Source organism: Harpia harpyja, chromosome 15, assembly GCF_026419915.1.
Source record: "Harpia harpyja isolate bHarHar1 chromosome 15, bHarHar1 primary haplotype, whole genome shotgun sequence".
NCBI lineage: Eukaryota > Metazoa > Chordata > Aves > Accipitriformes > Accipitridae > Harpia > Harpia harpyja.
Window position 1 is genome coordinate 15,965,783 of NC_068954.1, and position 16,748 is coordinate 15,982,530.

Below are 16,748 nucleotides of genomic sequence, written 5' to 3' on the forward strand. Positions count from 1 at the left end.
CTGCACGCTTCCAATTTTGCAACCTTTACAATGTGTCATGTAAAGGAAGTGCTGGAGATAATCCTCACAGCAGAAGTAAGAGTGGCAGAAACCCTCCTCTGCTCCAAGGTACTGTGAGGCATAAGCAGCCTACTGACAGTACAACGGGGAGGATTTAATAAATCAGAGCAGCCCCCTGAACTGCTGTGACTTAGGCCTATGGGCCAGAGAGCCCTAAGCTTTGCCTAAATGCAGAAAGCAGCAAAGCAAAACTTGAGGTCACTTTGTCCTTACTCTCGAAGCTATGCTTACTGCAAGTTTCCTCCTGAGACTTAGAGCAGAGAATCTGGCACATCAACATCAGGTAAGCATTTCAATTAACCTAGATTCACAATTTCATTCTGTCTTCCCAATGCATCCAAGAAACTACCTTATTAACAAGAGCAATGTTAGTTCGCTGGGGAGAATTATGGAACCAATTAAAAGACAGGCAGAGACCAACTCCTGTGTTGTCAGGACACACCCAGGCATTACGCAGCCACTTCTGTTTCACACCTCCTTTTCTTGATCCTCTGGTATTTGTGTTTAAGATACTGAATTCAACACAGCGCAGACAGTACCAACATTTCTGCATTTATCAGCTGTAAATGCTGTTTGAAAGAGTGGAAGCAATGATACCTGGCATACCTATCGGAGACAAAGATATATTCCTTCCCAAGTAGAAACAGCAGATGTAGGCCTTTACCTATAAAGTTTACCATATGAAGATATTTTCTTTAACATTTGCTTGATTACTTTGGTTTGCATTTAATTATACAGATGGCTGAGTGGTTTTGTAATTTTATAGCTGGTCTGTGCTAGTGATTGATGTGGTAGTGTCATTCTTACTGAGGGCTGGTTTGGAAATACATGGGGTTTGAAAAGCTGCTTGTATTTAAAGCCGCTAGTTGCAATGCAACAGATGCTCTACTATGAATTAAATGAAAGAATGTTAAAAAATGTTTTTTTTTGTGGACGTTACATAACTATAGTATTTGCACCAAGACAACACTGGAATCAGAAAATCAACTATGATGATGATCGTGGCTGACTTACTTTGCAACTCCTTTAAAAACATGTGCTTTTATATCTCCCAGATACAAAGTCATGTACCTTTCTTCCCATCTGTTTTCATTAACCTAAAATGAAGGAAAAGGGGTTTATTTTTAATCCAGAAAAATAATTTATTAACCCTTAGACTGATTAAACACTAGCATGTGAGAAAGCAAAATAAAAAAAAAAACCACAATAAACTTACATTCCTTTCCATCCCTATTTCATATTTATGAATCTAAAAATAAAGAAACCCTTATGCTAGTGAAGTAAATGTAAATTATTTTCTGGACGTAGAATGACAATCTTTAGGTACAACCTCCAAAGTCTTGAGACCTCATTATCTAAAAATACCACCTTTTGTCCTATTTCCATCACCACAACAATGATCGACCGTGACGCTCAAACCGTCAGTGCAGCGTCCTGGACGCCCCAGCGGGGAGGGATGATAGTTATGCACCTTTGCCCGTACCAGTTTGATGTGGCTTAATTTTGGCAGCTTTCAAAGACTGTGTATTTGCTTGGACTACTTTTTTTTTTGTCCTTCTTACTCTGTTGTCACCATTTGGTTCTCATTCAGGGTGAGAGTCAATTCATGTCCCTAGGCAGAGATAGTCCATGAGATCACTGGCAACTCACTTAACTTTTCTATGCATCTGTTTACCCATATGGAAAACACAAAAATGGACTAGATCCACATGAGATGCTAACCCTCAATTTTAGGGACTCTACCAGTTAGTAGAATCAACTCCCCCCATCAGTAATGCTCTTATGCTCTCTATACAATACCTGCAGAGAGTGGGAGCCTAAGGAGAGGATTTGCAAAAGCCTTAACTAGCCAGCAGCAAGTGCTAAAAACACAGCAGCCCATTCTCCTAAAACAGACGCACCGATGGGGGGTTTGTCTCCTTTTTCTTCTTTTGCAATAGCTACTAGTGAAAGCATGCCTGAAGTCCAGAGCCAAATCTCTCTTCTTCCTGAGAAGACTTGATCCCTATGGAATACCCTAAAGGAATGACCTGAAGCTGATGACTTTTAACCAATGAGCCCAGTTTACCAACTTCTTACAAATCTGCTCATGAAAGTGCAGCCAGTTCTGAAAATGGTCAACAGCAAATTCCTGACTGCCTCGGGACACCTAAGACATATTTAGACCATAGACACCTAAAGAGTTAAACGGCATTTCAGGGAGTAGAGAGAGAGGTGAAGGACCCAACTGTGGACTCATAGGCTTAAAGCTGCAGCATGCACGCTGGAAGGCTTGGACTTTGCCTTACAAAACATGGCAGATGATAACATTTGACAATTCATTGCACTGGACTTCAAAACTACTGTACACAGACCAAGTAAAAACAGTTCTTCCTTAGATGGTCATTGTTAGGGACAGGTGTTATCCTAAGAGATACCTGCCACTAAAGGCAGAAAAGCTAGAACTGTAAAAAGATTGCAGAAGGTGGTGTTATTTTTCCTTTGGGACATGTTAAAAACAGTGGTTTTTGCAAATACCGAGGGGAGGAGCTGACATTCTGGGTACTCTTTTTGCCACTTAATCACTTATAACCAGCAATAAAGTTTCTGCTGATGATTTTGTTGAGGATTTGTGTCGTACAAAGGAATTCAGCTGACTGCCGTTGTCAATTTGTCCCTGTAACAGAGTAAAACTTGTTTTGTCAGTAAACAGACATGTCCTGAAGGCTGGAGGAACAGATCTATTGGGCAAGAATTTCAAGAAGGTACTGTTTCTACACACTTGCTTTTGAAGTCACAATCACACTTTTTTTGTATGCAGAAAGGGCTGTTATGCTCCTTTAAGAATGTTACCTTTGTTTAAATAGTGCCCTGAACAATGTCACTAAATCATATAAGCTAGATAAAGATTAGTTTTTACAAAGCTCATTTTATAGATAAGAAAAAAGAGGAAAAGAGAAGCAGCTTGCCTATAGCCAAGGGGAAACTGAGAGCTTAGACCTTCGCTTCACCTGGTGCTCGACTCAAAGCTCATTGAAATCACCCCCAAAAGGGCTGTTGACATTAGCAAAACCCAGCACTGGCTCTTTATTGATCACTGGAGGCGCACTCCCCACATTTGGTCTCTTGTCCAAACCCATTTTAAATCCTTTCTTATAAAACCTGAAACATTTCTGCTGTGCTGCTTACAAGAAATTTGCCAATGAGTAGGCTGTACGTGAAGAAATCATGTTTCTTCTAGGTAATTTAGAGCTTTTAATGGTGGATATGCTAGGCTGTGTAACTTTATGATCCTACTAGTACCCACATCCTAATCCTAGTAGCAATCCTACCAGTTGCTGCACCTACTTCTTTTATCTCATTGTAAAGTTAAACGCTCGAGCAAATTACATGATTTTTTTGTTGGTGTTGCAGTAAAGTGGATCCTAATCTGTTTTGGGGATGAAGCAGTCCTACGATATAAATAAACAGTGCCTCTCCCAGATTTTCATCAATTCCTTCAGAAAACTCACTGCGGTTCACTAAAAGAAGCGTGAGTCACAACGCCCAATTTGACTTTTCAAAACATGTTCACATATGCGTGTGCGTTTCTGTCGGGTTTGGGGATTTTGATTCAGTGGATTGCAAAAGAGAATCCAGTTACGGGGTTTGGGTTGATATTCAGATCTGACCTTCCCTCAAGGTGGGGGGGGTTGTTCAGCACCAGGGCCCTGACTCAGAATATCAGAGAGAGTGATCTCACTCAAAACCATGCAAGTGACTCACATATTTACTTCTCTTTGACTCCCTCTCCTCTTCCTTTCAAGTTAAAATATTGGCCCATTTTTCTGACATCAGCTCACTGACATCCAGCTATCAGCTGAAAGTCAACACAATAAAACCGTTAACCTTTCCTCCCCGAAGTCCCTCCACCTCTGCGGATGGCACTTCTGCGGTCTCTGTGGTTCTGCCCAATAACATCAGCCACATCTCCGGGCCGCTGGAACCACGGTTCGGCCACAACCTCACCACGTCGTCCCGTGGCGCATCCCTGCCGTCCAACTCGCCTCCTCCGTCCCCGCAGCCACAGCTCGGGCCGTCGGCAGCACTCTCCCCGCTACAGCCTCCCCTGCTCTTGCCTGGGTCTAGCAAACAGCGTCCAGGCCCCCTCGAAACACCCGCCGAGCGTGGCGAGGTGGCTGCAGCCACGTCCGGCACAGCATGTGGAGGTCCATCGTCCTCAGGGTGAACGAGGGAGGTCTGCGTCTTCCCTGGCACAGCTCCTCACCTTCCAGCTCTCCATCCTCCCTCTCGTATGTGCCCCGAGCATTGCCACTCTACCCGAAATGCTGCTCACCCACTTTCTCAAATGTTTATTATTTCTTTTTTTTTTGGTGCGCTTTACGCTACACGGGCAGGATGAGGTCTGCGCCTAAATTCACCCAGCCGCCACACACCCCTTTCCCTCTCCGGTTGTCCGTGCCCAGGCCCGGCCCCTCCGCCGGGCCTTGCCCGCAGCGGCTGCCCCAGCGACCGGCGAAGCGGGAGGTCACCTTGGCGCTGCGGCCGGGCGGCGGGCTGAGCACGGCGGGGCGGGGGCGGCCGCGGCCCCGGCCCCGGCCCCGGGGCCTCCCCTCCCGGCCGCGGGGCGCTGAGCTCAGGGTTATAGTTAGGCGGTGAGTGAGCGCTGAGCTATGCGCCGCCGCTCGCAGCGGGGCCTTGTGGGTAAGGGAGGCCGCAGCCGCGGCGCGGGGCCGGGGGAGGAGGAGGAGGAGGCCGGGCCGGGCCGGGGGCGGGCGCAGCGGCGGCAGCAGCAGCAGGGGCAGGAGCAGGGCGCCGCGGGCGGGCGGCGGCCGCAGCATGGAGTGAGCGGCGCGGCGAGGCGAGGCGAGGCCGGTGGGGATCGCAGCTCCCGCCCGAGCAGCAGACGGGGCGGAGGAGAGGGAGCCAGAGTCCCGGAGCCCGGCTCCGTCTCCGCGGCGGACGATTCCTCCCCCTTCCCTTCGCTTCCCTCCCCGCCTCCCTCCGCCCTGGGAGCGGGGCGGTCAGCCGGTGCGATGGCCCGGCCGGCGGCGGGGAGCGGGCAGTGAGCCGGCGCCCGCTGAGGGACGCCCCGAGCTAGGGGGAGAGGCGGGGGCACGGCGGGAAGCGCTCCCTCCTCGCCCTCCCTCCCTCCCTCCTCGCCCTCCCTCCCTCCCTCCTCGCCCTCCCACCTCTCCCCTCCCTCCCCCCGCGCCCGGGCGGAGCAGCGGCCGCTTCCCCGCGCCCTTCATGCCCGGCCGGCCGCGAGGCGGCCAACGGCGGCGCGCTGCCCTCTGCTCCCGCCTCGCCGCCCAGGCCCGGCCCGCCGCGGCCCCCGCCCTTCCCCCGGCCTCTCCGCCGCGCTAGGCCCGGCGCCGGCCCGCCGCCGGGCGACCCCGCTCAGTCCCCTCCTCCCCGGCAGCGGGGGACGGTCTCCCGCCGCCGCTAGGCGGGCCGGAGGATGAGCCAGCAGCCGGCGGTGAAGATGTCGGCGGCTCCCCTCACGGCGGAGGCGCTGGAGTCGGCGGCGGGGATGCTCGAGGGCCGCCAGAGGAAGCTGGAGTCCATGATCCGCGACCCGCGCTCGCCGGTCAACGTGGAGAGCCTGCTGGTGAGGGGGGCGGCCGGGCCGGGCCGGGCCGCGCCGCGGGGGGAAGCGCCTGGCGGGGTAACAAAGGGAGCGCTGCCCTCGCCTCGGGCGGGCGGGAGGGGGAAGGAAGGAAGGAAAGGGCTCCCGCGTCCTGGAGGAGCGTTCCTGGGGGAGGACGACGGCTCCTTCCCCGGGGCGGGGGGGGGCCGCGCCGCCGGCGAGGGGGGCGAGGGGCGCCCGGCCACCTGAGGAGAGGGCCCCGCCGGGCGGGGAGGCGGTGGGCAGCGGGCCCTCGCCCCCCGGGGGCTGTTTTTGGGAGGTGCGGAGGGACTGCGCCGTGAACCGAGAGCGACCGCTCTCCGTTTAGGTACAGCTTATTTCGGGGAAAGTGAGAAATGGCTCTGCAGAGGTCTGACCTGGGGAGGAAAGCGCCTTTTTTTCTCTCCCAGCATCGTTTACACCGTTTACTTTCGCGCCTCGTAGTCATAGCGTGTCCGTTCCCGAAGTACCTGTCTTTGTGTGCGCTGCTGGGCACCCGGTGCCCATCCTCTCAACCCCCTGTGAAACCGTCCTCTGGTAAAGTTGAGGTTCGCTGTGCGATGTGGAAATAATTCAGGGAAAGGACACGCCTAAGGGAGTAATTTAAGTGGGGGGTCCTGTGGGGTCACGTTTATTTTCCATTGGGGCAAATTGATTCGTCTGTCTCCTATTTCAAATAGCATTTTTCTGTGTGAGTGTATGAAATATAATTTCCTTTAGTAAGAAATCCATGCCCTCAGGAAGGAGTGGGAAGGGAGTTATATTTCCCCATTTAAAACATCCAAACCCTGAAAAGGCAGTGAGAGGGAGACTTGATTTTTTTTTTTTTTTTTTAACTGAACTTCAGGGTCTTCAAACCTTATATTTCCAGTCTGTCCAAAGATTTCCAATGTGTCCCAGTTATGAGGAACAGAAAAGGGGGGGGGAAAAATCCCAGTCCTTCCAAGAGTTGCTCAAGGCACTTACACTGAGTCTTTTTTTTTTTTTTTTTTTTTTTTCTGCTTTCAAATGACTCAGTTCTGTTTGGCCAAAAATACAGGAACTGACTGAACAGTATGTATGCCTGTGCTGTGTCGAGAATATAGGAATTTCCTATAGCATCTGAAAAATGTTCTTCTCGAGGCTTTAGTCCTGTATTACTCCTCTCATAGACGTTCAGAGGCATAATGACACCCATAGTAGTCAAAGAAGGGGAGTGGGAAACATTGCTACATATCTAACTGGATTCAGATAAGTTTTCGCCTAGGCCAAAGCAAAGAGAGCTGCCTCTGGGCTTCGATCCCAGCATTTTCACTTTGGTATTTTGCTAGGAAAACTTTGACCTGTGGCCAAAAAAGACCAGTTAAAAATAGTACAGTCATTCTGAAAAATGCATCAGGTTAATACTTAACCCCAGCAGACTTTTTCACACTCTCTGCTTTTATACTCAACAGTGTGTTTCTTTTATTCTCTTGCCTCCTCTGCCTTGGACATAGATTAGATACACTAAAACCTGTTTATGTTTCTGAAGAGAAATTCTAATTGCAAAATTGAGACTGGGCTGCTTAGCAGGTTTTTTTTTTCCGTTTTGTATGCATACAGTATAGACCAATTCGTGTAATATACTGCACAAATTAGCAAACCATGGGAGAGTGTTAGCTGGATTGTAAATGCATGTTTTTTTATGGTAATGGTCATCACTTTGCTCTCTGCACTCTCCCTGTAAGTATTGTTTAAAAAATTAACGGCAAGTAAAATATAATGCTGTTCAGTCAAATTTCCTAGCTTGTGCATTCAACATGTCTATGTATGAAATAATGAACTACCTCAGGTTTATTTATTTATTATTCTTATTTAGGAAATTTGCAATGGATTTCCTGTAAAAGCCTTTTCTTTTGGGCTTTGGTATTGTTGCTTTATGCTATTTGACATTAATTTTGTATTGGCATTCTGCTAGGCAGTCTGAGTATGAAAACATCATATTCAAATTGCAAAATTTACTTGTTTACTGAACAGCTCACTTTGCAGTGTAAATTATCATAAGTGGAAATGTGTTTTCAGTTAAAAGTAGAAATACAGCAACAGAAACTGAGAGTCAGGGAAAATGTCTTAAAAAGACTAGCTGGAATGCCACTATTTCATCCTCCAAAAATAACATAACCAAAACTAAAAATGTGGAATGGAATTCAAAATGGAATTCATTTCCTTACACTGTAAAAAGTCATAAGCAGCTGCTATTCTGCATTTTGTGTGCATGCTTTATTTTTGGGAAGCCGTAAAAAAACCAAAAAAGTAACTGTTAATCTACGACACATGGTGCAAATTTGAAAGACGTGAAAAGCTGAGGTAATAAGCCAGTTCCACTGCCTATCAAGAGATAATTTATTCAGTGGCTCTAAATGAAGAGACTGTCTTTGTGTACCTTCCTGACCACAGGATGGCTGACCAAATCCTTCTGTTTCTTTAGCAGGAGAATCTATGAAGTCGAATACATTGATTGATTATTTTTCTTCCATCCCATCCTTTGGGGCTCAAGAGAGACTGTTAGATTTTCAAATGTGATTTTTGCTATATTGTATGCCTTAACACTTGTCTGTTTATGCCTGTGTTGAGCATAATCATTTGTGTTTGGTTAAAATATATCTTTGAAAAAGACATGTAGTTTCAATTCAGAGGCGTTAAGAGATGGAGAGCTCACGATTTAGTTTGTCCTGGTAGTTAGTTTTGAAGGCAAAATTATTAAAAAATTCAAATTGAAATGTGTGGCATGGTTATCACTATGCTTTTTCTGCTAAATTAAAACCAAAATTATTATAGAGGACTTCCTACTCATTAGTATGGTTCAAACCCATTGCACTTGGTGGGTTTCTTCTGGTTTTGGTCTGATAAAGAGATGAAAATGGGAATGCTAGAACTGTATACACTGTTCTATGATAGGTTTCAGCAAAGACATCTACAAAGGGTAGTGTTTTTTGCACCCTCCTTTAGACATCCACTGAGTGCTCTTTTTCTCATTGTATCATGTTGAAAGCCTGTGTTACGTTGCCTATGCTAAGATAAATAACTTCTATTTGTCACAACTTTCTGTGATACGGTCTCGTAGTCTTTTTGGTTGTGTAACATTGCATTAGTGATCATGAAAACCTGTTTTGTATATTACATTTAGATTGTGCAGATCACTTCGTAAAACTACTGTATTCTTATTATTTGCTTTTCTGCTAGTTTGTGTCATCCACTAATTTAATGAAGTGACATTTTTATGTGTACTGCATGTACACATTGATGATAGCACTAAATGGTATTTGACCTTGGGTGATCTATAAGAAACCCTTCTATAAATACATTCCTACTGAATAGTTCCTAGTTGACAGCTACATTTAAGCTACGGTTCTCAAATACATTTGTGTATTTATTCTTTTGCATATATGCTCTATCTACAGTATTAACTGAGTTGTTTTATATAGTATTAAACACATGTTATTTAAGCATGCATTGGTAAGTGTTAGCTGAACGCTTAATGTGTTCTAAAACTGGAGCAGATAGGTCAATGTAGGCTGTGTAAAACTAATCCAGACCTCCACTTCCTTGCCATATGTAATTGTATCACTTCAGCACATGCTGAACTCAACTTCAGAGTTTTATGGTGGTGACGAACAGCTCTGATAAATCTTATCATCCTCCTCCCTGCAGTTGTCTGCCTGGTCCTTTTGCTGGAGCTGCAGTTGAATGCAGTTGCCTAGAGAAAGAAACTGGTGTCTGCCTTTGGTCTTGTTCAGTGCAAGCCTTAGGATTTTAGCATTAAGCTTAAACCTTGACATTACACTAGTAAAATGTTGAGTATCTTCTGTCTGCTCTGCTACGGTTGTGTCAGCCTTTGAAAGAAAATGTTCTTAAAACTGTTTAATTAGGCAGTGCAGCAGTGAAATTGTGAGCACAGTGCTGGGCTACGCTGGGAACGCATTCATGGTGGACTAAGAAATGTGGAGAGGATTAGCAGGAGAGTGCTTAAGTGTCTCAACATACATGCCTTAAAATTAAAAAAAAAAAAAAACCCAAACCTAAACCAAACTAATTTGCTCTTTATTTCTTTGTTAAAATAAAGCTGGCAGGTAAACTGTGTATTTAGAGTAGTTTGAACATGAATAGATGTTCATCTAAGTTGATCCTTGCCATCGACACCCTAGAATTTTACTCCCAACGAAAAGTGGGTTGCAGATACAGCTGTGACTCTGATCCTTTCAATAGGTGCATCTGTCCATAGCAATCTCATCAACTGGATAGATACCAACTTTATACCAAGAGTGTTAATTTAGCAGAACACTAGGCTGAGCTCTGTTAATACAGGGTCTCCAGGTCATCATGACTGACACACGTGTATCCCTTTGCAGGCTTTTGGCCTGATGAGCTTTCAAAGTGTTTCATATTTACTATGACAGTTGCATGTTTAATATGAAAGTTGTCTCATTTTCCTAAATTTATTGCCACATAATTTTGAATCAGTAAGAACAATCTGTTGTGTTAATTTGAGCCAGCAAGCACAGGGAAGAGCTGGAAACATAGCAGTTAGCAGGATCTGATCTGAAATTCATTGCCGAGTAAGTAGTTGAAAGGCCAAATGATTCTCTGTTCTTGAAGAAATCATTTTTTTCTTGTTTGTTATAGTTCTTGTGCTGTTATTTCTCTGTTAGCTTCTGACTCTATAAATTTTCTATTTTTGATCTGTAATTTCAGAACATCTACTGCAGAGTTGAAAAAGATGAGCTTTAAAGAAACAGAATTGTCTTTTGTTCATTGTTCCCATGTGATGGATTTATATATAGCAGTATAGTTAACTGGAAAAGGACAGTTCTATTTTCTGCCAGTTTCAGGTGTTCTTATATTCTGTTTTATTCCACACTAGGATTAAAGCATTTCACATTTAGTTTAAGAAAGCAAAAATGCCAGTTTGCTTGGCTTCAGTACTTTCACTGCCACACATGAGATGGATGTGGATTTTGTGTGTGCTTTCACAAGAGGAATGTTCACTCCCAGTATTTCACCTGTATTGATCAGACTGCAGAGTGGGTCATTAGTATCCTTTAGTTGTTCAGCTTTGTAACAACTTAAGAGGGGGAAAAAAAAAAGCCACGACAGCTAATTAGCACAGTTGTCTTCTGCTTCATATGTGATGGAATAAAAATTCAGGAACTTTTCTACTTTTCCAAATATTAGTAGTCTCAGTGTCAGTTGAGGTTATGTGTGCAAATGCTGATTAAAACCTGTTTTTTTTAAGTATGTTTTCAACTAATGGCAGAGCAATGCCAAAGCATTTAGCTATTTGTCTAGTAATGCAATCCATAACAAAAGCTGCCTAATTTAAAAAGAAAAAAAATGCTAACACAGTAACCAATCTCTGCAGCTATCAGTTGATGATTTCTTGCCAGTATTTGACGTGCAAAATATGACTGGAATTGTATCGCTGCCACAGAGAAACTGACCTTGGATTTTAAGGATGAAAGTGATTGAAACTTAGTAGTAGAGTTTTACATAATGAAAGAATATTAAAAATTTTTTTAAAAACATATATGTTTTTATAATCCATAAAGGTGGGTTTTGGGGGGGGAGGGGGATGCTATGTTGTGTCCAAGGTTGTTCTATACTGTTATACTGAAAAGCACCAAATGTTTCTGGTAACAAATTTATTTAAAATACTTTTTTCTTGGGACATCCCATTGGTTGAGAACAAGAATATTGTGTTTACATTGGCAGCCTTTGCTAGTAATAAACTTATTTTAATGAGTCTTTCGCTATGTAAACAGAACGTTGAATGTAGTGCTCAGTTCCAAAGCCATACCTACTGTGCTTGAAGCTTTTGCTGCTACAGTAGTGAAATGTCAAAACACTCCCTGTAGTGCCAGCAGCAGTGCATGTGCACAGCCAGCAACATTTAAGCTGTTTTAGCACAGGTGAAGCATCACTTGCATCCCTATTTTAGAACATCATGTTAATTACCTGCTAACAGAGTTTTAAGACCATATGCTTAAAATGGTGATTTGGCCACCCCCTAATGTGCAGAGGCTCTGTGTTTTGAAGATTTTGATTCTGTGAATTTTGTCCAAATTTCACTAGGTTGGACAGTCTCAATCAGTAACCGCTGCTTATGTGGTGTAAACTTACCTTTTTCTTTTTGTCTGTGTTCATCTGCTATGGTTACAGCTATTGAGAGAGGGGCCTTTTTTTCCTTCTATGAAATATCGTGGAGTTTAGTTGTTTTGTTTCACATGAAGGGATGGACGCAAATTTCTTCATTGGCTTGTAAAACATCCCTCCTGTTCAGTCTCTGCTTCAGTTGTTGTAGGATCTGGAATGTCATAGACATGAGAAGAAAAACAATCTGGATGCCCCATACAAGTGGTTTTTCATCATGCCTGTCTTTCATTAATTTTGTTTTATGTAGAATGACTTACCTAAGTCAAATCTTTTGCGAATGGTCATCAGTCACATATTTTATGTTTTCTCTGTGCTCAGATGGATACTGCTGGGTTTTGATGTTAGTGTGCAGCATTGCTAACTTTAATGCCGTAGTCATATCATCGTTCATTTTTGTTAGTAGGATGGTGTCATTCAGATGGTACACGCAGAGGGATAAATAAAAAGGATAGCGTGCAGGAAGGTCTGAACCCTAATCTAGTGCTAGCACTGCATATTATCAGACAAATCTTTCTTGGTTTCCAACTACATGAAATGGAGATGATGAAGCTTTTTTTTTTTTAAACCTGTACTAGAGAAGGATTTGATACTTAGAATGAACTTATGATATAAAAAAGGTCATCACAAGAAACTTTATGTCAAAGTATTTAATTCTGAACCTTGAGGATTCAGATAACTGAGTGGTTGCTTTCTTGCCTCTTGACTGTTCTAAATCACTGGTACTGATTTTATTAGTCTGTATTTGAAGTACAGTATAACAGGATCCTGCATAAAGCAGCATAAAGTTTGGGTGACTCATCCAAACACAAGAATTTTTTTCTACTTTCCTTCAGGAGGAAATGAAGAGGAGGTCACATACAGACATGAAAAAAGGTTTGAACCACGATGAAAGACGAAAAGCTAATCTTTACGAAATATTCTTTTTATTCTTTTTTTTTAAATCTCAAAACAAATAGTGTTTACTGTTACTGTTACCAAATAAATAAATAACTAGAAGGAAAAAAATGCTGAAGTTCATACTTTCTTCCGAATAGTATTTAAAGTTTAACTAAAATCTCGATTACTATTTAAAGGCTGTAATGCATCATTGTTCTTTGTCCATGTCTGTCACTGCTGTTATAGGTAGTTGTCCAAAGTCTGTAGTTTAGCTGTTGATTAAATATCAAACATTGCTCTCTCAACAGCATAGATTTACCCTGGTATGGTATAGATATAGAGAAATACCTTTGGGTGTTCCTTCAAAATTACTTTTTATTGAGTGAGCTGTGAATTTGGAAAACTTAAGTCTACTTGTGTTTGTTGCTACTGTACAACTTGATTGAGCCTCTGTATTTTTCTTTTGTTCAAAATGAAGAGTGCTGCATTGATAAATTCACTGTAGTGTGTATGTACATATCTTCAAAGAGATCGTGCTCTAAAAACTATAATAGCACAGGTTTTGGTTGAGGAGTATACAATCATTTGGCTTGCCTGTGCTATGAAAATGTTCTATTTCATACGGAAACTAGTTTTAAACTGGTTTTCCCTGTGGTTTCTGAAACTGGTTTGTTCTGGTCTCCATTTTCAGTTTAGTGCTGATTATGTTGAGTGCAAGATTAGGGAGACAGGCCTTGTCTTTTGTTGCATGTATAGGACACAGGTTTTTATTTGTAAATGACTTTTAGCACCATCTGGTATACAGGGAAGTGTATGTTGTGGTAGACTTCTAATATGTGCAGCTAAAGTCATTTGGAACAAGTTGTAGTAAGTAGATATAAGATGTTATGGGTTTACTTAATATTGTTTCTGCCCCTTCTTACACAATTTTATAACCACGCTTGACTTTTGAATGCTTTTTTTCTGGAATTTTTAAACTTTTGTGATAGAATAACCATGAAGTCTCTCGCCTTAGGAATAGAATTATTCCCTCTAATAGTGCAAGAAAATGAAGAGGAGCAGGAAATAATACTGTGTTGGAAGCTGTTGGTTTAGTGAATAATGAAAACCTTTCTAATGCTAGCTGTATGCACCATCTGTTTCCATTAGTGAACATTTCAGGACCTCTTCCTCCAACAGTAAAAGTCAGCCCGCTTAGGCATTAAGCCATAGTTTTTTATTTCTTGGCCTATTCAATTTAATGACCTCTTTAGGGTGTATAAGCCTGGATTGTAAAGTATCCCCCCCCTTTTTTTTTTATTCTTTCATAAGAAACGTGATTGAAAAAAACTACTTGAATTATTCATATGACAAGGAGGTGCTGACAGTTTATTATTGTATTGCAGCTACTGCAATTTAATTTAATTTTTTCTCTGTGAGTACAAAGTAGTAAATTTGTTAAGAGTTGCACCCATGCTGGTGTTATAAGCACCTGAACTAAGCTATAGATCTGATAGGGAAAGCTAAAAATAACTGTGTTTCCAAGATGAAAAAGTGTTCCTGTTACTAAATTGTAAAGTTTTGAAAAGCCCTGTTCTTTTAATTGCTGTCAAGTTCACTGTTCAGTATTACTATGAATAAATTACTTCAGTTACCTGAAGTGTGCTTCTTTTTTAATTTATTTTTTATTTATTTTCCTTAATCCCCAACCCTGTGGGCTTCCCAACCGTTCATCTCCCCAGAATCGAAGGGCTTATCTTGACTCTGGAAATGGTAGCGTTTAGGCCAATGAGGGTGAGGAGCAGGAAAACTCCGGTTGTCAAAATTCTGGTGGCAAAACCTGAGTGTAGCAGCAAATAAAGTAGCAGAAACAGTTTTGTATGCGTGTAGTGTTTGTTCTATTTCAGGAATATTTTAAGCTTGAATTTATAGAGAAATATATAAGAAATAATAAATACACTAATACAAGCTGCATGTCCTGAAAAATACTATGCTGGCAAATCCTTTTAATTGTAGACATCCAGCTAGTTCTCTGTTTTGAAAATAATTTCCAACTGTTAGGATTATGAAGAAGACCTCTAGATAGGGGCAGTATGATGAAGAATGGTTTGTATGTGTAAAAGCCTGAAACAGTAGCACCATGAGGTGTGAATCACTTCATCTATTTTAATGGTTGGCTGTCTCTGAAGAAAGGCAATTTAAGTTTCAAAATAAACTATTTCAGTGCTCTTAATTTTTTTTAGAAGAAATACCAGTATTTTTTCCCATGTGTGCCCTGCAGTGTTTCTCAAGTGCCAGAAGTCCCAAATGTCCCCTCTCTACCTGTGAAAACATCTTTGCCAAAATCTGGCATATTAAAAATGGAAAATGTAGCTTTAAAACCAATTCTGTAAAGTATGATATTGTTCATTATTAAAAAAAGGCCTAGATTTATTTTACATGACTCTACTGCAGGACTTAATTCACTGAATCAGAAAGCCAAACTGCAGAGTTTAAGTTTTGTATACAGTATGGTATGTTTTGGTTAGACTGTATTGCTGAAAATATATTTGGTAATACGGTATTCATGCTTTGAAATCACACTGTCTAAATTTATGAGGAAAGATGCACAGTGTGTCTTTTAGACCTAGATGTAAATTGGTGAAGTTTCAGTATACTTGCAATCCAAGTACTTTTTTATTAAATCAAAGTCAAGCAATGTACAATGAAGTTATTTCTGTTATCAACACATTGTATCAAATGGATGCTGAATGTGAGGGGGGAGAGGAATGGCATTATGCGTAAGCTGTTTTGACTTTCTGTAGTATGTAGAAAGCAAGATTGAAGAAAACTCTTATACACGTTTTATTCCAAGGTAAAACTTTTTAGTTATATTTTGATTTCAAGCTTTATTTCTAGAGCATAAATATCAGAAGAGGCTACCATGTCATAGGACTCCTTTTTTGGCACATGTGAATTGTTCTTGGTTTTATACACTGAGTAATTTTCTGAACTGTGGAATTGGTATTGTTTTTATTGCCATCATGTCTTGATTTCTTTTCTAATGTATGAAATATTACTGCTATTGGGTTAGTTGTCCTCTAAAATGGAAAGGGGTGGAAGGGGAGAAACAAACATGCTTGATGCTGTAATATCGTAGGGTCATTGATGCTGAAAGTACATACAGATTGTGAGACGTTCATAACATTTTTTTCTTTGTGTTTGATTGTATGCAAAATAGTCATGGAAGTAAAATACTGCTGTAGTCTGTAGTCTGTAAGTCCGTATCTATAGCAGTAAACCAGACAGTGTCAGGGTCCTGTTGTGCTCTAGCTGGCGTGGTATTGCCCTATCCCTAGTGTTAAGTTCTTAGCCAGCGGTTGTCCAAAACCATGCCATGGTTACAGCAGGGGGAATGGAGGTCTTGCAGGGGCTCAGGTACTGCTGTTGTTTCACTTGCTGCTACAGATGTGGTCTTGGAAACCATCATTCATCCTGACCACTGTCAAGGTTCATTTTAAGCATAAATTGCTGATAATTCTGCTGGTTTTTACTTCATTGCTAGAGTAGACACAGTGTGACAGAACAGGCTAACAAATACTGTGGTGGAATTTGGTATTACCATTGTTGCAGCAGAGCAGGAGGTAGTAAAGTAGAAACAGGAGATCTTTAAAACAATGCAACTCCAATTATCTGGTCTTATTCCTATGTTTGCGTTCTGAAAATGCTGGTCTGTGAGTAAATGGATGTAGCCCTATTCCACAATCAATTTTTTTTGTATGTTTGAATTCCCTTGGACAATGAGGTGCGTATAGCTATTTATATTCAGTTTTCCATGAAAGGTAGTAAGGAATGACAAGAAACCAGAGTCAATTAGGGACACAACCTTGTCTGGAATGGCCTGAAACATTAGGGTCATGGTCTTACGTAAATGATGCGTGGTGAAGCTGATAAAACTGTTTTTTGTTGATGTAAAGACTTTGTTTCCCCAAAATTAAATGCTGCTTTAGTAGACAGCTAGTAATAGTCTCTGCTTGTAGGGTAGTGTCACACTGGTGTGGCTGCCCTGTTTCTGGTT

At 42.2% G+C, this 16,748-nt stretch overlaps 1 protein-coding gene across 3 annotated transcripts in view; it reads left to right on the top strand.

Moving 5' to 3' along the window:
• Positions 1–5,427: 5,427 nt before the first annotated feature.
• ROCK2 (Rho associated coiled-coil containing protein kinase 2) overlaps positions 5,428–16,748 on the top strand; it is a 109,758-nt gene continuing 98,437 nt past the window's right edge. The window contains exon 1 of one of the 3 annotated variants that reach the window (XM_052809458.1): positions 5,428–5,650. In XM_052809458.1, coding sequence (XP_052665418.1) covers positions 5,501–5,650 — 150 coding nt within the window. In that variant the 5' untranslated portion in view covers positions 5,428–5,500. The remainder of the gene's footprint in view (positions 5,651–16,748) is intronic. The other 2 variants (XM_052809459.1, XM_052809460.1) reach the window with 2 other exon arrangements.